Source organism: Uloborus diversus, chromosome 5 (genome assembly GCF_026930045.1).
Source record: "Uloborus diversus isolate 005 chromosome 5, Udiv.v.3.1, whole genome shotgun sequence".
Lineage (NCBI taxonomy): Eukaryota > Metazoa > Arthropoda > Arachnida > Araneae > Uloboridae > Uloborus > Uloborus diversus.
Window position 1 is genome coordinate 90005055 of NC_072735.1, and position 23648 is coordinate 90028702.

At 32.8% G+C, this 23648-nt stretch overlaps 1 protein-coding gene across 1 annotated transcript; it reads right to left on the reverse strand.

Annotated features, from left to right (window-relative positions):
* Nucleotides 1–9651: 9651 nt before the first annotated feature.
* LOC129223007 (uncharacterized) lies at nt 9652–10104 on the reverse strand. Its single transcript, XM_054857571.1, has one exon. It carries the CDS (start codon nt 10102–10104, stop codon nt 9652–9654), a length of 453 nt encoding a protein of 150 aa, XP_054713546.1.
* Nucleotides 10105–23648: the final 13544 nt, after the last annotated feature.

The following is a 23648-nucleotide window of genomic DNA, read 5'->3' on the forward strand; positions in this document are numbered from 1 at the left end:
TCCACATTTAAAATGCTTTATGGAGTTCAGTCTCCTTTTTATAAAGTAGGGTGGTCGAAAGCGGGTAGGTCGTCCAACGCGGGTAGTCATTCGTATGCCGTGGCATGGTGTTCAAACGGCAATGATGCGCATGTCGAGTTTACCCGAATATCTCCGATATTCAACTAGGCTCAGCGAACCATCGGTAAAGCGACATGGCGTAGCTAGGTTTAAAGTTAAAAAAGGACACATTTCTAAAAAAAAATGAAGATTTGTAACTTGTGATAAGACGAACAGCAGCGTTATTATTATTATTATTATCGTTTTTAATATAACGTTATTCTACGACCATCCACCTATAAACTACGATATTCATTCTGGTTTTTTTTTTTTTTTTTTTTTTTTTTTTTTTTTTTTTTTTTTTTTTTTTTTTTTTTGAGCAATCACGATTGCTTATTGTTCTCACTTGACTGTTTTGATGTCCTTTGATTTATTTTCCCACCGCCACCCTCTGCAGCATCACCATCGACCGGGTCCTCACGATGCTGCTCCTATGGCGAAAGCCGTCTCCAGGTTGCATCCATGTCCTACACACACGCGCATACATACACAACAACACACACTCGCCCGGACACACACACACACACAAACACATACACACACATACACCTACACACATACACACAACTACCCACACATTCATGCCTGCACACAGACACAAACACATATACCTACACACACATACACATACCCCTCCCCCCACACACATTCATATACACAACTACCCACACACTTATGCCAGCACACAGACACAAACACACATGCCTACACACACATACACATACCCCCTACACACAAACACACATACCCCCCACACACAAACACACACGCCTACATACACACACTCGTGATTGTGAAAAACATAATTTGTATTCAAGATGTCAAAATTCAAATTATTATTTTTTTTTCATTTAAGGTTATGATTATTGAAATAAAAAACATGTTTTCGGGCAAAGCGGATAAGGAAAAGCGGGTCTGCCATTTTTCTTTATATTATGGCAAATGTACTGAACTAAATTTTCTATTTAAAAAGGATAAGTATAACTTTAAAATGTTTTTCTTATGGTAGCAATTAGCTTGTCTATTGATTTAATCAATTATTTCTTTGTGTTTCATAAGTAAATGCGCTGACTTATACTTATTTAATTTAAATTTAAAATTTGACTTTTTTATAATGGCAGTTAGCTAGTCTGCTGAATCAATCATATATTACTTCATATTTGACTGAAAAATATACGAAGTCACAACTAGTTAAGCATAACCACTTTACTCGAATGTCTTACCCGCTTTAGATTTTTTCAAGTGCTTGTAATGTTTTACAATAAATAAATATTGAATTTTAAATCATGCAAGAATGACTTTAAATTTTAAAATTTACGCACTCTTCCTGGAAGTAAAACCAAAATTATTATGATAAAAAGCCAAAAACTATCATTTTCGATCGTTCTTCGTTAACATACCCACTTTGGGTCATTCTCCCCTACGACTACTATCTGGCGATGACGGTCAACCCTTTTTGCATTAAAAAATCTGATATCAGCTCGCTGCTCAGATATCGTCAAATTTTTCAGTGTGAACGCTATAACCTCACATGCTACAACACTTCAATCGGAAGGAACCCAAAACAAAGCCTCTTTCACTTCTGTACAGCAGGACCCCGATCATGCTAACAACAACACCTGGCACTACATTTGCTATCTGGAAGTGCTATTATTATAAGAAAGTGGTATAGTCAACATTCGACCGGTTATTTTTACATTGCTTCGTACCTTTTTATTTAAACGTTCCAATGTACAATGAATGTATATTGGGACATTTGCGTAAAATGCTTCAAAAATCAATTTGAAAACAGTCATAAAAAATTGCATTAGTAACACTAAAAACTTGACAATTAATAACAGAAATTTTTAAACAACTGTTTTTTTTTTTCATGTAGCTTTTAATTAGAAATATTTGCGAGTTTTGCTAGGCATTAATGCTTTGAATAGGTAACACATTCCAAGCGTTAACAATTGAATAAATACGATTGCCTACTGCATTTTTTCTGGTATTGATAGTAGATAGAAGTAGACCTCAAAAACTAACTTGATGCAATAAACAAATCGTTAAATAAGGAGCACGAAGATGCTGAAAGAGTTTGTAAACTGGTTTTCTTTAGTGTCGATCTGGATTTAACTGCTGAAAAAGCGAGTTCTATTTCTCAAGTTGATCTCGAAAAACGCACCCGTCGTAAAAAGTAGAAATCAATAGTTTTTTTTTTTTTTTGGCGAATTCTTTCTTTTCAATGTTTTATTTAAAGACAAGTTGCAAACTCTGTGTTTCTTTAAATTACGTTCCTTTCTCTCCTTTTTGTGAGTGGAAGTAAAACTACGGCATGAATACTGTATGAGAGAAAGAGAGAGATTGAGAGAGAGAAGGGGGAATTTCTTTGCCTCGTAATGACGATGGGTATGCTTCTACCACAGTAGAAAAATATAAGATCTGTTGTATTGGTTTGGAAATAAGAGCCTTTAAAATGCCCATTTACTTTTTTTTATCAATATTTAAAACAACTGACTGCACATTATTAAATGATTTATATTTTACTAAAATAATAATCATAAAAATATATTTAAAAAACGGTTATTTTAAGCATAAAGACATTATAAAATTCTTGTTATACGCATAAATAGCAATTAAATGCTACTAAAATATTCATCATTTAAGGTCTTTAAAGTTTATAAAAGTTCATAAAGAAATGAAATTTTTAGTTGATTTTTCAAAAGAGGATTTGGTTTTAGAAATGGATACACAACTATGGATATATGTTGATTAGCTATAATATCACGTAACTTTCATATAGCGTTCAACGCAAATAAATAATACAAACCGACTTATTATTTTTTTATGCCATACAAAAATGAGAGGAACAATTGTGAACTTTAATATGAAAGTACATGAAAATTGGAACAGCAATCGCTTTATCATATGCTCAAATCTATAAAATTGTGACCGAGTTGCTGAACGAGATAAGCAAGTGATGGAGCTAGTTAAAAAAAAAAAAAGTAAACTTGTAATTTCCTCTTCCAAGTGCCGTCTATTAAATGCCACCATAAAAAGAGAAACGCTATTCGGGTACAGCTGATATAAACTATTCGGTAGAAAATTAAGTGATGCCAACAGAAATTCACTTATATTTAACTGTTGTAGCCAATTTTTCTAATGTTTTCGGATGAAAAAATCATTTTATCCTAATTTTAGTTTAAATTGAACATATTAAGTTCTTTAGGACAGGGAATTTGCATTATATTTACCTGTGCATTTGACAAGACCACATTTAATTCAAGGAAAATCTTGAACTTAAAGTTTATATGCCGCGTTTTAAGCTTAATATACAAGTTAAAGCTCCTATAGATTATGTTTGGCATCCGCGTTTTCAGACTAAAATTTGCAAATCAATTAAGCAGTAATCAGTGTCGCTGCGTGCAAGAGTTTTACCTAAAATTTACCAACGTTATTTCAGTTAAAAACTCTTGGCATTTTTATTTTAATTACATTTGGTGACCATCCAAAATATTTTGCTTACGGTTTTGAATTTCTTACTTTATATTCCTTCCTTTTTATTTTGCATTGATAATATTAGTGGAACATATTTCGATCTATCTTTATCTTTTCTTTGGTTTTCTTTAATTTTACATTTATTTTCTTTTAATTACTAACTTTTTTAATTATTGATGCTATTGTTACTCATATTAAAACTGTTATTATTATCATCGTTATTATTATAATTATTATAATAAATATTATTTAATATTAATCTGTCATTTATATTTTTTTCTATCATTTCGTGATACCTACAATTATCGCAGGTTTTTGCGTTGTGATGTATAAGAAAAAAAATTGAGTTTAGACTCGATCGAGTCTACTAGCTTCAGTTAATGATTATGTTCATTGCATAAATTATATGGAACATTATTTTCAAAACAACGAAAAAGTTTAAAACTAATTTTATTTCATTTATAAGAATAATCATTTCAAATTTCGTTTCTGCTTACTTATTTATAGCTTGCTGATTCCTATAAACAGAAATCCACGCTGCAAAATTGAGAAATTGAGAAATGATGAAACTGCATGAAAATGCAAAAAGATCTTGCAATTCACTGATATTAAAGCATCGTAGAATATATGTTCCATTTATCAAAGAAATGTTTCTCTTCCGTGAAAAGAATGACCCCTATTTCACAATTCTCTTCTTTGGACACAAAAGAGAATAAGTTATCTTTATCATGCTTCCTTTAAAATGGCAATATTTTGACGTGGGAAGAAAAAGAAAGGATAAAATAGTTTCTTTCACTGACGAACTGCTATCGGCTGGGTATGCCTCAGTGAAATCCCAACGTTAAGTAAAGCGTGTTATTGAAATTCTAAACGTGTAAAAAACCATCCATGTCGAGCTTAAAATGATAAAATTAATAGTACAAAGAAAACGAAAAAACTGAAACAAGGTAAAGATTGTGTTATAGTTTTTAAAGGGTGTAGTGCCAAAAATCAGTAAAAATAATTTTAAAATGTTACACAAAACTGCTTTTCAATACGTAATCTTTTTTTAGATCACCGAACCTATTGTTGCTGTTACGCTTGTATGTGTATGTAATTACAACTTAATCCTTTTATTTTAACTTTTGTGCTTTAATTTTTATATATTTGATTGTAAGTAGCCATTGAGCATCTTATTATAAAATTCCAACTTTCTGTAAAAAATATATATATATACATATTGACAAATAATAATAACTTGTTCATGTTGCGGGCATGGCGTAAAAAGGGCACACACTTTCGCTCTACATTGTAATTAGCCAATTTTGTGCGAATGATGGTCCTGGAAAAGTGAGATCTTCTTTTATTGAAAAAAAAAATATTTTAGCTAATATCATGAAAATATATTTTGTTATGATTATAATAAATTAAATAGAAAACAAAGCATACATAAATGTCATTACTCCCACCTTCGGTTTATATTACTTGATATTACAATGTCTGAACCCAGGTAGCATCAACTCATCGGATTTTGCTCGGCCGATCATCGACTCCTCATAAACTCATCGCGTAATGCACGCTGATATCGTTGCGATCAGAATTGATTTCTCTCTATCTCCAAAACAGTTTCACTTTGTTCAACTTGACTACCAAAATTGGCGACTCCGACTCGGTTTGAGGGCAAAGTGATCGACTCCGACTCTTCACTAGCTGGTGCCACAAGTACATTCACTAAATAAAATTCTCACTTTCCGTTCATAAATCTGTCTTGGTCTTGCCACCCGATGGATGGCGCCACAAATGATTTTCCATTTAATACATTATTTTCCTCCTTGGAGAGAGCATTACTTGTCTAGTGGTTAGCATATGAATCTCGTATTCCAGAGGTCTAGGGTTCGATTCCCGGCTAAAGCGACTTAGATTGAACTCATGACTCACGTTCATCAAAAGTTGTTAAATTAGAAATTAAATAAACAAGTTATTAAAAAAAATTAAAATGTATTAAATAATTGTTCCAAATGACGTTATCCGAAAATACCCCTCCTGAAAGTTTTCAAGATGGCGGAAGGGTCACGTGATCGCAGTTGTAACTACTTCTCATCGTATTTTCATCCTAAATTCATCGCCTCGGAACAGCACTGCTCGTATATTGCTCCAAAATTCATCGCCTCGGAACAACACTGCTCGTATATTGCTCCAAATCTCATGGTATAGGGAGCAAAATTCATCGGATTCTACAATTGCCGATGAGACATATTGGAGCAATTTCCGATGAAAACTCATCAGAGTCCGATCACCGGCCGATCAAAGTTTGATCGGATTTCGATGAACGGCCGATGATCGGCCGATGATGCTACTCGGGAACACTATACAGGTTTTGATTCCCCCAAATTTGCGTAGATTGTCTAATATGCATAAATGTTTTCGAAAACGTGCTTTTTTAAAGTCTACGTGAATGACCTGTACATGAGATTTTTTTCAATGAAATATTTTCTTTTTTTTTTCCTTCAAACAATAAAGTCAATTTCACCTCCACAAAGTCTCCAGCAATATTTTTTCAACTTCATTTTTCTAATACTCTTCTTATTGTTTAACAAAAACGATCACTGATACAATAACAGAGGTTGTTTTGGCTGACCCGACGTAGTTCATGATCTTGACGTTTTGGATAGAATATGCCATCGTCCACGCTTCCTGTAGCATCTTTCTTTCGATTCACTTTCTGAGGCATAGAATACCTCTAACCTTTTATAAAATTATGTTTCTCATGTTTCCCAAACCCTAAAGCTTTTTGAAAGCACATCAGTGGAAACAGCTTTTTTCGGTTGTTGCATGTACTTCGTCTACTCTTCCTTTACCATTTGACTTGCAAAGAAGGATCATGTAACCTGAAAGTGGAAATGCACCTAAAACTGTTGTTTAATTATTAAATGGAAAATTCAATTGAAAACCAGTATTATTTTATCTAAAGAAATAGTTTTTCTCTCTTTTAGACTGATAAATTAAAACATAAAAGTAGATTATTAGTAGTACTAACCGTCGTTCAGGTCTTCACTATAAGTAACTTCAAGCAACAGATTTAAGGTCCTTCCAGTAGTACTAACCGTCATTTAGGTCTTCACTATAAGTAAATTCAAGCAACAGATTTAAGGTCCTTCCAAATGTATTACAGCTTCAAATCAACCTTTGCTACTTCTTTTCCACTTCACATGTTGAAGATTAATTAGACGAAGTAGGGGCAACGGCAAGCTGTTCTTTGAAAATCTGTAAAGAGGGAAATCTTTTTCCAGTTATCAAGGCGTATACTGTTACTTCTGTAATAATCGGTATCTTAAGCTTAAATTTTAGGTAAAAATCTTATTATTTTCCGATTCTTTCTGGGCGTTTGCATGTTTAGCTGTATGGAGAGTTATTAAAATTGGCTAAAAAATTCACAGTACTATTTAAACGAAAAAAATTCTATATATTAACAAATATTTACAACTTCAAAATAACAAGCTGTAGAAATCGGACTGTATTGAAAATCATCTTCGGTGTTCCAACGATTCTATTTATTTTTTATCTCAATCAGTTCACTTTAAATCAGAAAAGCGGTGGGCGGAAGGAAAAGTTCAAAAAATAAAAGTTCAAGGCTAACCTTGATCACGACATCCTCCCACCTTGAGCTCTTCACCTATAAAGAACTCAATCAGCTGTGGAGCCGAGTTCTTTTACTATTCGTCCACTTCGCGTTACCACTGGTTCCTGGTTCTTTCGAGTAGTGGCTTTATCTCCCAAAAGTGTATCTTCATCGTTCTCTGTTATTTCTAAACTGTACACACGTTGCACAGGACGTATCACAATTCCGGACTTAGTTTTTATGCGGACAACTCTGGCAATGCCATCCTTGCCTGGTAGGACTTCAAGAATTCGTCCAAGTGGCCATTGCAACCGTTTTAGGTTGTCTGATCCTATGAGAACAATTTCGCCTACAGAAGGAGGCTTAGCTTCCTTTAGACATTTCCTTGCATATTTCAGTTGTTCAAGGTATTCTTGCCGAAATCTTTTGCAGGTCTTTACGTACTCGTTGTAGATATGAATATCTTTTTCGCAAGTAGGTGACATCTACTATATCGATATCAGGTACGCCGCATTCTCTGGTTTTTTGGAGGAACATGGAAGGAGACAGTGCAACCAAATCATTTACATCTTCTGACAAGTACGTTAAAGGTCTCGAGTTGATCAGGCTTTCGATATCACACATTACTGTGTTCAGCTCTTCGTAAGTGAAGCTTGACCTAAAACTCGACGCAGAATTTGCTTTATCGTACCTATCAACCGCTCCCACCATTCGCCCCACCAAGGGGCTGAAGTTGGTATGAACCTCCAGGTTATTTTCTTCAGCGACGACTGTGATTCGATCTTTCCCCAATCTAGTTTGCTTAATTCACTGTGAGCTTTAACGAAGTTGCCTCCATTATCGGAATATAAAATTTCTGGCCTTCCTCGTCTGAGATGATTCATCAGCGCCTGAACTCCAGCATGTCTAAGTTTTTGATGTTTACTTTCTATGAGCATGTTTACGATTCGGTGTTGCGATGGCAAAATGATTGGCAATCGGAAATTCTTTTTATATTTTCTTCTAAGAATTCTCGTTTCTACTCTTAGGGGACCATTTTTATCAAGCACTGGATTAAGTTGTCTAATTCGTTGTTCATTGGTTAATTCTGGAAATGATTCTCGTTGTATCATCTTTAGCAAACTTTTTTCCGTATTTTTCATCTCCTGTACACTTAGATTTACTTTTTGTTTAGAATTTTTAGACTTCGAATTCAAGTAGAACCTATAAATCCATCCAATGATTCTAATGATCTCGGATAATTTGCGTATCTGTGAAACATATCTTCGCTTTCCACATTGACTTGGGTATTTATCACAGCACTCATTCGCATTTCTCGAGAAATTTCTTCATCATTGAAAACCAAATCAAATAGTGGGCATTCGTCTCCATTTTTCTTTAACCAAAGCGGGCTCTCCCACCATCGCCAGCAGTTGTTTAGCTGAGCAGCCCCTGGAAGGAAGGTCGGCTGGATTCTCTACTCCTTTCACAAATTTTCACGAATTTGGCTTTGTTAACTTCCATATTTCACGTACTCTGTTAGCCACGAAAACTGTCCATATTTCCTCTTTTTGTATCCAAGACAAGACAACAGTCGAGTCTGTCCAAAATGTATGTTCAACATTCTTCCATTGCAAACTTTCTAAAGCTGATGTGCATAGTCTTGCTCCAACCGTGGGAGCAATCAATTCAAGACGAGGTATAGTCATCTGTTTGGCAGGAGCCACTCTGGATTTCGAAGCAAATAAGTGAACCTCAACCTCTGTGTCCGTCTGAATTCTTAAAAATACCGTAGCAGCATAGGCACGCCTGCTGGCATCACAAAACGTGTGGATGCTACAAGACTTCTTATTCTTTTCATGGCACTCCACCCATCGTGGAATTGAGACTTCTTTTAGCAGACAGAGGTCTTTAAACCAATGAAGAAATTTTTCTTTTATGCTTTCGTCTACTTCTGCATCCCAGGATATTCCAGATTTCCACAGGTCTTGCAACATCAGCTTAGGTAGAAGGAGAACTGGACTCACAAAACCTACTGGATCAAACACTTTGTGTGTAACAGCTAGAATCACTCGTTTAGTGATTTTGTCAAAATGTTGGTCTTATATCTAATTCAAACTCAATTCAATTGTATCCGTTTCTCCGTTCCAAATCAATCCTAAAAGATTTGTTTCGACTTCAGGGTTTTTATCGTTCGAATATTGCCAACATCTTAGGTTAAATTTTGCTTGTGCCATAATGTTATGAGATTATTCAATGAAATTTTGAAGTTCAACTTCAATTTCAAGGCTGGATAAAACGTTATCTACGTAAAAACTATGTTTTAGTTTTTCTACAACTTTCTGATCGTGTTCTGTATTTTTTATGCAATTTTGAAAATGATAATCCAAAACTGATCCCAATAAAAATGAACAACTATTTACTCCGAACACAACTTTGGTGTGCTGAAATATTTTCAGTTCCTTTGTATATATGTTCTTCCACCAGAAAAATTTAAGTTATTCTCTATCTGGTGGCCTAATGCTAATCTGTAAAAAAGCTTTTTCTATGTCTGCAACGACACCGTATTTATTCTCTCTGAATATTAGCAAAAGTGATGGGATTAATTCAATTAAATTCGGTTCAGCTTCTAAACATTGATTCAGTGACGGCAAAAACTTAGTTCTATCAGACGCATCAAACACGGGCCGTACGGGAGTAGAACTGCTTTCTTTAATCACTGGTCTGTGGGGCAAGTAGTGTCCGCTATCAATATTTTCACTTTGTTTCACTTCCTTGATTATGCCTGAATCTTCCCAATTTTTTAAAACTTCATCATATCGATTACTTAAATTTTGAGAGCAAAGTTTCCGTGTTGTTGTCTCCAGGCGTTTCAGCGCTAATTCTTTATTTGTAGGTAATGGTAGACGATCTTCGACCCACGGTAATGCCAATTCATACACGTCCTTCATTATTTATAAAAACAGAATTCTGAAATTGCATTTTCATTTGCAAATCCTTTTCTTCCTTGCCTTTTTTAATGATCGGATCAGTAATGCCTATCACATCAAGTTCCAGATTTCTGTAATAGTAAAATCTTTCATAAATAAATTCGTTACCACCATTGTAGAATTATCATCATGATCGTCAAATGGCATCTTCCCCATCAAGGTTCATCCAAGATGTGTTCCGACAGCTACGAGTCCACATGGCAGAACTATGACTTTTCCAGTGAGAAGCTTACCTGCTACATCAGCTCCAATAAATAAATCTATGTCTTCAGATTCTGTTTCTTTTGGAATCAATTGCTCTATCAAAATTATATTTCTTTTACTCAATTCTTGCGCACATGGATCTAACTTCAAAGTTGGTATTTTAGAACATATTTTTTCTTGGTCAAGTACCTCAAAATTGCAGTGATATTCTTTGTTAATACTGCTAACTAATACTCTGTGTCGGTAATGTTTTTCTATGCGTTCTTTACCACCAAACAAATTATGTATAACTTTCTCTTCTTTAAGACGATCATATTGCATTTCTTCAGCGACTCGTTTACTCAGATATGACCGTTGGGAGCCAGAATCAATAAGACATCTCACGATTTTCCCTCCCTTGTTGTCTCGTAATCTGACGTACAAAGTCTGTAACAGAATGTTGGGACTACAAGTGCGGTTATTTAGCACTGTGTCATTGATAGCATTTTGACCGTCATTCTCTTTCAGCACGTCTGTTTTCACTTTATCGCGCTTTTGGTTTTTATTTTCGTTGCACATTATAGTTGCATGTTTTCCATTACATCGTTCACAATTGATTCTAACTTTACACGTTCGAGTTCTATGACCCACTTTAAGGCAGCAAAAACAACAGCCCTTTTTCATTAATATCTTCTTTCTATCATCTAAATTCATTTTCAGCACATATCGGTAAGCAGATGATTCATGATTTTTCTTCTCACAAAATACACACGTGTTCGAATTTGTGGAACCAAAAAGTCCGACTGCAGTTGGAATTTTCTCTTCTTCCCTTCTACTTGGGTAAGGTGGTGAGGAGTGTTTCTTCATTCGCTTCGAATCGAAGCTGAAACTTTCTTTCGCTAAGGAAATTCTTTCTTCCCCTTCAACCTCTGTTTTCAAAAAAATCATTGGAGAGATCAATTTATTTAATTCTTTAGTATTTTCATTTTTTACAGACATGCTTCTTTCCCATATTCTAATAATATCTTCTGGTAAAAAAACTTTCAACTAATGGATACAAAATCGAAGCATATTTATCGGAAGTAACACCCAGGGAATTTAATTCTCGGATATGTAATTCTATTTTATTATATAACTTGGCCAGGTGCATTTTCTTTTGACCCATTGAATTCGTCAAAACTAGACTCAATAATTCTCTTATATAAACTTCAATGAGCAAGTCTTCCCTACCGAATCTAGCAGTTAAGCATTCATTTCCTTTTTCGTAATTTTCCGCAGATGGGGGAAACGAATCAACGAGTTCCCTGGCACGGGAGCCTTCTACAGTAGCTTGAGTCAAATAAATAAATTTATCTTCAGGTGCTATATTTATGTCTTCATGAATTTTTCTGAACTGACTCCAAAAACCGAGCCAATCCTTAATATCCCCATTAAAGTTTTTCAACTCTACTCGCGGTAACTTAAATCGGCGTTTATTTAACTCCGTTTCAGTCACAACAGTTGAAATTTCATTATTAGTACTACGCAGCATTTTATCAGCTTTCGTTCTAAGTCGTATGAATTTTTCTTTGTACGACTCATACACATTATATTCAACATCAAAATCCTCTTGAGCACAATCAGAATCATTAGCTAATATTTCATGAATTTCTTTTTCTTTAATATTAAGTGCACACCATTTCTCACTCAACTGGTTAATTAAGACTTCTATTTCATCATGACTACAATCTGTAGCTTTTAAGTACTCTTCCAGTTGGTTAGCGATTCTCGAAAAACCACTTCGTAATGGAGTGCGTAATTTCTTCAAACTCTCCATCATTTATATTAAGAAAAAACTATCTTGATCAAATACTATTAGTTTTTTAACTTAATTCAATATATTTGCAAACGCCCACCCGGGGGCGCCAAAAAATGTAATAATCGGTATCTTAAGCTTAAATTTTAGGTGAAAATCTTACCATTTTCCGATTCTTTCTGGGCGTTTGCATGTTTAGCTGTATGGAGAGTTATTAAAATTGGCTAAAAAATTCACAGTACTATCTAAACGACAAAAATTCAATATATTGACAAATATTTACAACTTCAAAATAACAAGCTTTAGAAATCGGACTGTATTGAAAATCATCTTCGGTGTTCCTACGATTATATTTATTTTTTATTTCAATCAGTTCAATTCAAATCAGAAAAGCGGTGGGCGGCAGGAAAAGTTCAAAAAATAAAAGTTCAAGGCTAACCTTGATCACGACAACTTCTAGCAATTTGTTTGATTATAATGGCAATACAATGGCAATAATTTTTAACTGAGCGTGTCTAACGAAATCGCTTTTGAATTGTTTCGTTTCGTCATTGAATTCTATTACCAATTGATGTAAAATAAATATAATAATAATGCAATTAGTAACGTTCTATTTTTAACAGAAAATTCATATGTTATCTGTATTTCAAATGCCCGTTTTAAATTAAACTTTCCTACCCAGATTGAACGCTCAACAATAAGGCAGAACGACTATTAAAAAAATGTGGGGTTTTCAAAATTAATGCAGTTCTAGCTGAGTAAGGTAGGTGAGATCGACTAATTTTTAAGACGTATTACGCTTATTGAAATTTAGGACTGCCAGTTTCTGTTTGTTTTTACAATATTAGAAAAATCTCTCGTGTGGCAAACATCACTTCACTCATGCTATCCAGGACACGAGAAGAGGTCGAATACCATTTAAATGTGTGCCGTGCCACAAAGTAAGCACATTTTAAAATCTACTAAATGGTATAAATATTAATCTTTAAGTATGTATATGCAACGCTAACTTAGCTTTATTATTGAATTAAAATATTTTCATTAAAAGACAGGAGAACTTTTATGGTCACCTTGTATTATGAAGTGCTTTAAAAACAAACATCTGCAGGAATTTATCTGCATTTCCCGTAATTCCCACTGTGAACATTCCTTTCTTGCTGAGCAAAGCAACTTTCATTCTCTTAGTTGACGTTCGAAGAGTTCATGCGCATTCGAGGTATAAATCAATACTGAGTTCTTCCGGAAAATTCTCTTTCTGTGGGTTTTGCTTAAAGATCGCTTGCAGACGGCGTGCTTCTTTATATAAACTTCTTTCTCTTCTTCTACCTCGCAATGAAACAGAAAGAATGTCACCGGGGAGGACTGCGGTTTGAATATTCTATGAGGCACATTTTAAAGTTATCGGAAACGATTCTATGTATTTTCAAAGCTTTGTTTTTCCGAAAAGAAATAACTTTCGTTCTTTAAACGTATGCTAAAAATTTGAATTTAGACAGTTTTCCGCTAAGTTATTTACATTTTGACACTTTTAAATAATGTTTTAAGATAATATTTTGTCACTCCATTTACGTTTAAAAATGAATGAATGAATCGCAAAGGGACTACTTGAACATTATAAACGCGTTTTGACAAAAATGAAAGTTAAGTTACAAAGTGTACAAATGATAGTTATATAATATAGCACACAAACTATATGTCATTTAAAAATTGTGTTGATTATTTAATTACAAAAACATTTAAAAAAATTATTTTCATATATCATTTTAACATTATTTCGACTGAATGAAACTTTTGAACTGAATGAACCAATTTTCTCTTTTTCATTTTTCAGTGTCGTATAATAGCGCCGTAAAATAAAGAAGACTAACATTTTTCAACTGGAAAATAAAGTAATTCTCATAAACTTTTTAGGCATATATCTCTGAACCTTTTTTGATGTTATGATACGAAATGCAGACATTGGAATTGGTTTATATTTTGAGAAAATATGATTTGCATACTTGATTCGCGTAAAGGTTACAAAACATATCGTCGTCTCTGAGCCACAGTAGGACATGTTACTGTTATTATGTTATATTTCTCACTATTGCTCTGATGCGACGATATACCATAGCTGGAGTAACTTCTGCCTTTACCTGTTAAATTATCCCATCACACAAAAAGTGATGTTTACTTATACAGTAGGGAGGGCCGAAAAAACGAAATTTTCGAGAAGCAACTTCTAATAGCAAAAAAAAAGGTGTGTATTGCCATCCTAAACATCGAAAAAATAATCAAAGAAATAATAATAGTTGTGTCTTCAGAACGCGTATTGGCAGCAAAGTTTGAAAAGAGGTAAAAAATGGTAAATGTTCAAATATTTTTATAAAAATCCAAATGTACGAAATTTTTGTTCTAATACCGTTAACATGCTTCTTTTCAATATTGTCTTCATATATCTTTGAAAATATTTGTATTCCTTTACAGTGTTTTGTTCGCAAATAAGCCGCAAAGTTTCGTGAAATTAATCAAAAATCGACGTTTTTAGCTTGTTTTGCACATTGCGGTTTTTTTCTCTGAGATTCCAGTTATAATTTGTTTTACAATAAATGCGCAATATACAGACCTTTGTTGGAAATGCAATTATATTTAAATCCAATTTACCCAGATTACAACACAAGTAGGTGGTTGCCCTTTGTGTTCCACCCTACCATTTCCAAAAAGACTAGTTATTTACAGAACTTGTATTTGTAACACAAAATTACATTCACAATAACTATATTATTTTAAACAAGTTTCTAAGTTTGGATCAAGGTGTTTGGATCAATAACGTAACATCTTGTTTGGATCCACCTTTTGGTTTGGTAACACCTAAGTTTTGATCAATTTTTGCATTGATGATCGCGAGTTTAAAGTTTTTCTTATTAATCCATATCATGTCTCATCCCAAAATACCCAACCTACCGACTCACTAACCAGTTAAATAATCCTTTCAACAGCCGGAGTGTAAAAGAGGAATCAAAACTGAATTTTGGGTAACTCGGTCGGAAGAAATCGAGGTTTTAAAACTGGCTTAAGAAGAGAGTAAAAGCATGTTTGATGAATATTGTCAGTGTAATACAGAAATGAAAATGTGATATTGATCTCAATCTCCCAAAACCAAGATCTTTCATTCATTAGCATTCGTTAAAGCATGCTAACGGAGTTTTGGGTCTGTATATTTTTAAAATAATTTACTAATGTACTGAGGACACTTTAAAATTCTTTCTTTAAAAATTATGCAACTGTTGTTCGATAAAATTAAAATTTAAAGAAAAGAACATATGTCCGTGAAACATGAATCTGTACACTTGTTTCAAGTTACAAAATCTACAAGTCAGGTGTTTGATGATCCTCTACTCATCCTGGATCTGGTGATACAAAGAAATGCTTACTTCGCTATTTTTGAGAAATTGTTATTGGTCATGGCAGTGCACAAGAGACGAAACATAAAGGAATTGGATCAAAGTATGATATACAACGCAAAAGATTAAACCTCAAAAAAACACTTCTATAGATCTAAGAGAATCTCATCCCCCAATATTAAGATTTAAAGCTCCGAAATATCACATTTAATTAATTGATCAATTTATTTTTTTCCTCCACTTCTGTGATAATGTGTTAAACAAGAATATTTTATCATTTCTAGAAACTATACATTTGCTTAAGTATGCATTTTTAAAATTCCCACATCACATTCGGGCAGGGGAAAAGATTGTGGAACTGGTCAGTGAATCTAGAAATTCATTTGAGGTATTAGATGCAAGAGATGGATTTATCTTAAAAAAAATTTATTTAGAAAGATCAATGCCAAAACTGAGTCATAAGTTCAAGTTCAAATCTTGATCAAAACGCAGAAAATTGTTTAAAATCATATAGTTATTGTGAATGTAAGTTACTTTGCAAATATCTATACATATCCTGCACAAAACTACTCCTGGAAAGAGCGGGGTGGAAAAAAAAGTGCAACCACCTACTTGTGGTGGGTTCTGGGTTGTTAATGCAATAAAATACAACTGCGTCTCCAGCCAAGAGCTGTTTAATGTTATTTTTTGATTTATTTCACGTAACTTTGCGGCTTATGCGCGAGCTAAAAACTGCAAAGAAATGTAAATATTTTCAAAGATAAACGAAGAAAGTATTAAAAGGAAGCATGTATACGGTATTAGAACAAAAATGTTGAACATTTGGAATTTTAAAAAAAAAATTTTAAAATTTGCCATTTTTTTCTCTTTTTTCAAACTTTGTCGGCAATGCGCGATCTAAAGACACAAATACTAACTTTTTTTCATTATTTTTCCCATGTTTAGGATGGCAATACAACTTTTTTTTGCTATTCGAAGTTTTTTCCTGAAAAAAACTCACTAGCTGTTAGGTTCCAAAAATCGAAGCTGGCTATAGAAGCCTCAATTAGGCGATGCATGCTATCAATGAGTTCGGTGCAAGTTTCTTGGGGTCATTTTTACCGATCCACGTCCACTGTTTTACGCATCACCAATGGCTTGTGTCAGTGGTATTCGGTTAATGTCAAGCCTAATGAAATCCCACAGGTGCTTTTTGGTATTTAGATCTGGAGAGACTGCCGGCCAGGGAAGGATGGCAAATTTGGCCAGGTTGCTACAAGAGCTTAATTGCATGTCGTGTGACATGTAAACTGGCAATGCTTTGCTGTTATACCTTGTTGGGTGTGGGCTAATAATAGGGAAAAAATACACTCCATAATTGTGTTGTACAATCATGTATTTCATCGCATCAGATGATGCAATAGACAGAGCACAGACTACTAAAGGGCTTCCATGCTTTGTGAAATGCAAATATTTTGCGTTTGCGTCATCTTTTGCGATTTAAAAAAAAAGGATGTTTAAATAATTTTTTAATTTCCCATTGATGAATTGTTCTCAAATTCAACACATGAACTTGTAATAGAGTTGATTTGATACAGTAAAACCTACAAACCATTCCAAAATATGTGTTTCAGTTTATTATCAATTTCATTTTGTGCTTAATCTTTTGCGCCGCAATGTATTATAATGCAGGGAAAATAGTTATAAATTTTGTTGCCCCAAATCAAAAAATTATATTGAATTTTTTTTTCTTTGGAGAAAATTATTTAAATATAGAAGAAAAATATCAGAACAGAAAAACGCATTAATTATCTAGGGTCTGGTGGGGTAAAGTGGTCATAAAATCGTAGGTTTTCAACTTAGGTGGATAATAAATGCAACAAATTCTTTAAACAGTTCAACTTTTTTTGTTGTTATTTTACATTGCATTATTAAAGAACACGGTACATTGAATTTTAAGAAGAAAAATATTGATTTTCGTAGTTTTATAGAACTTTCGTTTCCCTATGTTTTTATGACCACTTTACCCCATGGGGTGGGGTAAAGTGGTCATAGCGTGGGGTAAAGTGGTCATAGTTAAAAATAGTAGCAAAACCATTATAAAGAACCCTAATACTTGTATATTTCAGTTGTTTTTATAATTACAAGTATATTCACGAGTACATGCCTGTATACACGAATATATACGTGTCGTGTTATACACGAGTAAACACGTTCCTATATGAGTAGATACATGTATACATCAGATACATGCATGCACGTGCCTACTCAAGTATATACGTGTATATACGAGTATATAAGCATTTATACTTGATGACCTACAGGTGTGTATACGTGTCTACATACGTGTCACGTGTATATACGAGTAATTACGAGTATAAACGAACATCATAAGCACGCTTGTACTTGTATCTCGAGAAAATACGTGCATACTTGAGTATATATGTGTATAGTAGACGTATATACGCATATATAAGTGTACATGCATACATATACGGGTATACACGAGTTAATTCGTGGATACATCCAGTGCGTCTTTGTACGTGTCGACTCGCGTATATATAATATGGAAGCTCGAGTATATACACATGTATACGTGTACACACGATTATGTATCTGTATAGACGTATATACGTACATTAACGTGTATACACCAGTACATGTATGTATACACGAGAATATACGCTTATATACATGTCGGCCTACAGAGTGAATCTAAGCTCTTGGGTAAAAATCAAAGGGGTGTGAGAGGGGAGGATAAGAAGCAAAGAATCATAAGGAAGTTATAATCACTGACGGGCTACATGCACACAAAGCCAGGAGGCAAAGCAGGGCACAAATTTGTTGCACAAAGATGATTTCACCTAACATTTTAGTTTCTAAGAAATATTTAGAGCAGTTGTTCAAAGTTACGGTCTGTAGTAGCTCTAATACACGCGTCGCATCAAAGGCGCAGCGGATGATGAAAGTTTTTCAAAAGTCTCGTTATTGCAACAGAGAGGGATCTGTGAATGCGACGCATGTATTACAGCTAAAGGCCGTAAATTTCATCAATCGCTTTAAAACTTTCTTAAGTCCTAAAATGTTGTGTAAAACTGTTGTATATATATATATATATATATATATATATATATATATATAGAAATTTGTGACTTTTTTTTGCATCCATCAATTTCTCACTTTGCGTGCATGTAGCGCGTCAGCATTGTGTTTGTGACCATATGTTCCTTATTAACTCTTACTTCTTCTCCTCTTCTCTAACACCTTTTATTAATTTACTCAAGAATGTAAACTCACCCTGTATACTTTTACATCATATGCTTGTATGTAAGTGTCTACTCGAGTACGTACGCGTATATACGTGTCTAGCTGAGTATATAAGTGTTCTTATATATACGAGTATAAGCAAGCATATACGCGTATAGTAGAATGTATAGCTGTATGGATAAAAAATACTTGCAGATATCCATATATGTATTTATTGGCGCATTTATGTGAATACGTCTATGTACATGTCTACACGAGTATATATGCGTATATGTACGCATATACTCGTATATTTAACCCCGTTTACTGTAAAAACAATACATATTGAGTAAAATTGATATTTAATTTGTATCTGCCTTATACCTAAAGCTTAAGTGACACTAGAAGAACAATATTCGTTAAGCCTAATATTATGACCACTTTACCCCATCTTACTTAAATTGTTCTAAAAAATTATCTAAAATAGATTCCGCTAACTGCTAATGAGTAAGAGTTCTTGAGAAATGTAGGTAGCTTCCTGTACAGTCAATCTGTTCCTAAATCTAACAAACAAAATTTCCCAAGAATATTAAAATAGGTGTTTAGATTTTAAAATTTTTCATGTTCACGCAAAATATTTTTTTTTAACAAATAAAATTTTGCCAGTTGTAAAATTTTGTACTCAAAATGTAGTTTCTAACTGCTTTACTCTAAAATAAAAGTTTCACATTCATTCGAACGTTTATTTCCAAGCTATAGCCATTTATTTGACGTATGACCACTTTACCCCATTGACCACTTTCCCCCACCAGACCCTATATATTGAAAGCAGTGGAAATGGTTGTAAAAGAAATTTTAAGTATTACAGATGTAAAGAATTAATGAAAAATTCAAACTCAATTCTTACAAAGAAGATAACTGTTTGGTATTTTGGCAGTATTTGGGATATAGACAGTAGTACGGAATTTTTGTACAGAAGAAAACATACGAAACGTAAATGTTCCTTTTAAAAAAGACTTCATTGTAGAAGAAAAAAAAAATAAATCATAGCCTAACTATATATCAGATTGAAATTTGTAGTAGTACCAGAGAAAACTATTCTTATAATTTTTCAGTTCTAACTACATAAAGTACGATATTCGCTGAATTTAAATTTGTTAAACTTTATTACTGGCAATGCTTTGCTGTTATACCTTGTTGGGTGTGGGCTAATACTAGGGAAAAAATACACTCCATAATTGTGTTGTATAATCACGTATTCCATCGCATCAGATGATGCAATAGACACAGTACAGACTACTAAAGGGATTCCATGCTTTGTGAAATGCAAATATTTTGCGTTTGCGCAATCTTTTGCGAATTAAAAAAAAAGGATGTTTAAATAATTTTTTAATTTCCCATTGATGAATTTTCTCAAATTCAACACATGAACTTGTAATAGAGTTATTTGATACAGTAAAACCTACAAACCATTCCAAAATATGTGTTTCAGTTTATTATCAATTTCGTTTCACATCTATCTCATACTAGAGAATAGTGAGAAAAAACGTTTAATATGAAATAGCCATTTTTTAATATTGATGTTTTTACTTTTCAAAAATTTAAAAAAACACAATTAGATTTGTACCAGTTGCAATTTTTGTAAGCCTAAATTAGTTTATTTATTTATTATTATTATTTTTTTTTTTTTTTTTTTTTTTGAAGTGTGGAATGTATGATTCTCCTTTCAACCATCCCCTAAGCTGTTTTTCCCCATGGTATAAGCCGACTTTCAAAAATGTTTTAGTAACAAATTGTTAAAGGAATAAACTGATTTGTATCTAATTTTTTTTAAACTCAAAATAAATTCCTTCGTACTCATATTCCTACGGGACATTAATGTTTTCCCCATTGTTTTTGTTATTATTATTATTATTATTATTATAGCTCTTAATATGTAGATTTTGTCTTTTATATAATTTCATTTGTAAGTAAAATAAAAATAATGATAAAATGGATTACGAATTGTCTAATTTCTTTGCTTCAATTCTATTTTTTCTACTGCCATATTAGTTAGTTTATATTTCTTAATTTTCCTTTAACATTTATTCATTGGCAGAATGCACAACACGTTTCACGTTTGCTTCTAAATTTTGGTACTAATATAACTAAACTTTATCAAAAGAACAAAACTCATTTAGTGTATTTTAAGAGAAAATTTAATTTGAAATAAACATTTCATAAAAATATTTCAGCTATAAAGAGTAATAAATATAATAATTAGAAAATTTTGTCGAAGTATTTTTTGTTTGTTAAAATGAAGGCATAAGTATGATTGTTTTATCAAAACGTATTATATTTCAGATTAAACAGGCTGTTTATTTACCTAATTTTGCAGATGACTACGTTTTCATTAAAAAAAACTTCACAACTAAAAAAATATTTTTGCTCAGCTTTCCAGTTTTCAGACTACTTCGATGTAATGCTCAATTATTAGACATCATCTTAGACTTGTGCAAGTTTCCTACTAAATATATTGTAACGTGACAGAATACAGCCATTTCTATCATTACTACTTCCCGTTCTCTTCGCAAAAGCAATTGTGAAACGTTACATTGCCATACCTGCTGTAACAAATGATGCTTTCTCATATCCGTCTCCAGACTGAGCACACGGGTTATGACAAATTAACCAATTGTTTCATTAATCTGTGACGAGGTTAAGCACAATGTACTGTTTTCGAATGCTAAGATACGACGACAATATCTGGGCATGTTTGACTAAGAGAATATATCATTACGTCGTAATTTATTGTGTATTGATCCTGTCAAATATTAAGTTTAAATGAATATCATACTGATTCTCATACATTTAGGTTATAACATTAAGATTTCGCACATTGTTAGGGAATTGAACGAATTTATTGCTGCATTAAAATGCATATGTATGGCTTGGATGGAGAAATAGAAGTGAGTGATAATGAATGGGAAATATGTTTGTGTTGTCCGCTAATCGCTTCTATAAATGTAATTCGACAAAATGTGTTCTTCTAAGTTGCGCCATTTTCTCCTGAAAGCACAACGAGCAAGAGTATGCTAAAATGGTAAGGTTTCTCTTTCTTATAACCAGCTACTTATTAAACATTATTAATTTATGTTCGGTTATGAGATTTATCTATAATTTGATTTTGCAGCTATTTACATTAGAATGAATTTTAATTTAATGTTATCATTATTAATTTTAAAATACATTTATGTTTAAAAATTGCTGCGGTTGAATGGCACGGAAGACAAGATGATGCATGTCCCCAAAGCCAAAATGAAATAATTGCTATAATTTCAATATGTATATTAAAAAAGTTTTATTTTTCATTAAGTCATCAGTTTTAACCTATTCCGAAAGTACAAACAGAAATTTCCCGTTATGACTCGTGATGGTCGTTTTTTAATTTGAGAAAACACCAATAAGTAAAAAATATTCAATCTGACGTCGATAAAAACATTTCGTTGTAATGAATTTTTTTAAAAAAAATTGTTTCGTTAAAACGAGAATTTTTACACATTATCTTGATTGCTTTTAAAACGGGACCGAACGTTTTCTTTGTTGTAACGGATATTTCGTTGCATTGGTATTCGTTGAAATGGGATTTCCATCTACTTCGGTTACCACAAACTTTCGTAAAAAGACGCCCTATAAAGTCTAAAGGACAATTAGTAATAAAAATAATTTGCTAACTATCTCAAATCCTGTTTCGAAAAACCAATTTTGTGTTTAAAATTCTAATACTTCCCCAAAAATGTCCAGTAAAAATAAGGTTCACATTAATTTTATGCTGATCCAATAAGACTTGGAATATTTAGTCGGTTCAAAACTGCTTCTTTTGTCAATAATTCTAAATTTGGAACTAACTTAAATCATAGGAAAAAAAAAGCATGATGCTCATTGGGCATCCTTATCTGGGGTATGAAAATATTTACGTTATTTTGTTAGATAAAATATCAGAGGTACAATCATTATTACATTGAAAACAATTGATTATTTTATTGAAATTGGCTGTGTAGTTATACTCATCATAAAAGGGTTTGTTAACCCTTCTAGATTAATTTGTTTCCTCTAATTTCTATTTCTTTGCAAATATTATTTTAAAAGTAAGTTATTGATACTGAATTGAACATAATAAAAATCGTTGGAACACCTTTATCATTCAGACAATATTCTTCCTTCCTAATGCAAGAACAATAAAATTATTGTTCTCAAAAATCGTTAGTTTTCTCTACAGTGTCTTTTACTGCTTCGTATATATAAAGATGTATTTCAGTATTCTCTTGCTTTATGAACAGTTTACAAAATAAAAAAAAAAATAAAAAAAACCTGTTTTACATAAGATACGAGACGTCTAGCAAAAAACTCTGCTCAATTCATGATTTTTCAAATGTTGGAGAGAAGGGGACACAGTTAGACAGAGAGAACAGTGATACACAAACAATTCATTTGCCGTTTGGAAATATCCAGCCGGGTAAAACTTTTGAAAAGTCAAGTCGACGTACTGTTTAAAAGTTTATTTTATAGTATCATGTAAGAAAGATGGATGTGTTTGAACCTATCGAAGTAAAATATCTCCATTGTTTGTTGCACTGCTTCTAAACTGTTAAGTAAAGTTTACAGATTGGTGTTATTATTCTTACATTAGACTATTAACTAACGTTATTTTTTAGCAGTGAAATCTTGCAGTAAATTTTCTTTGTCTGAGATTGCCAGCTATTGAGTTTATGCCTTGGAATGAGGGAACCGTAACTTCGTTGCTCACTTCTTCTATGGCACTTTTATATTAAAAGTTGAGAAACTATACATTGGTTTAAATTTAATTACAACTAGTCTTTTTATGCAAATAATAAAAAAATTAGTTAGAAAATACGTCATCAACAGAATAAAGATGATTG

Coding starts and splice junctions, on each gene's coding strand:
- LOC129223007 (XM_054857571.1), bottom strand. CDS start 10,104: ATGAAGGACGTGTATGAATTGGCATTACCGTGGGTCGAAGATCGTCTA.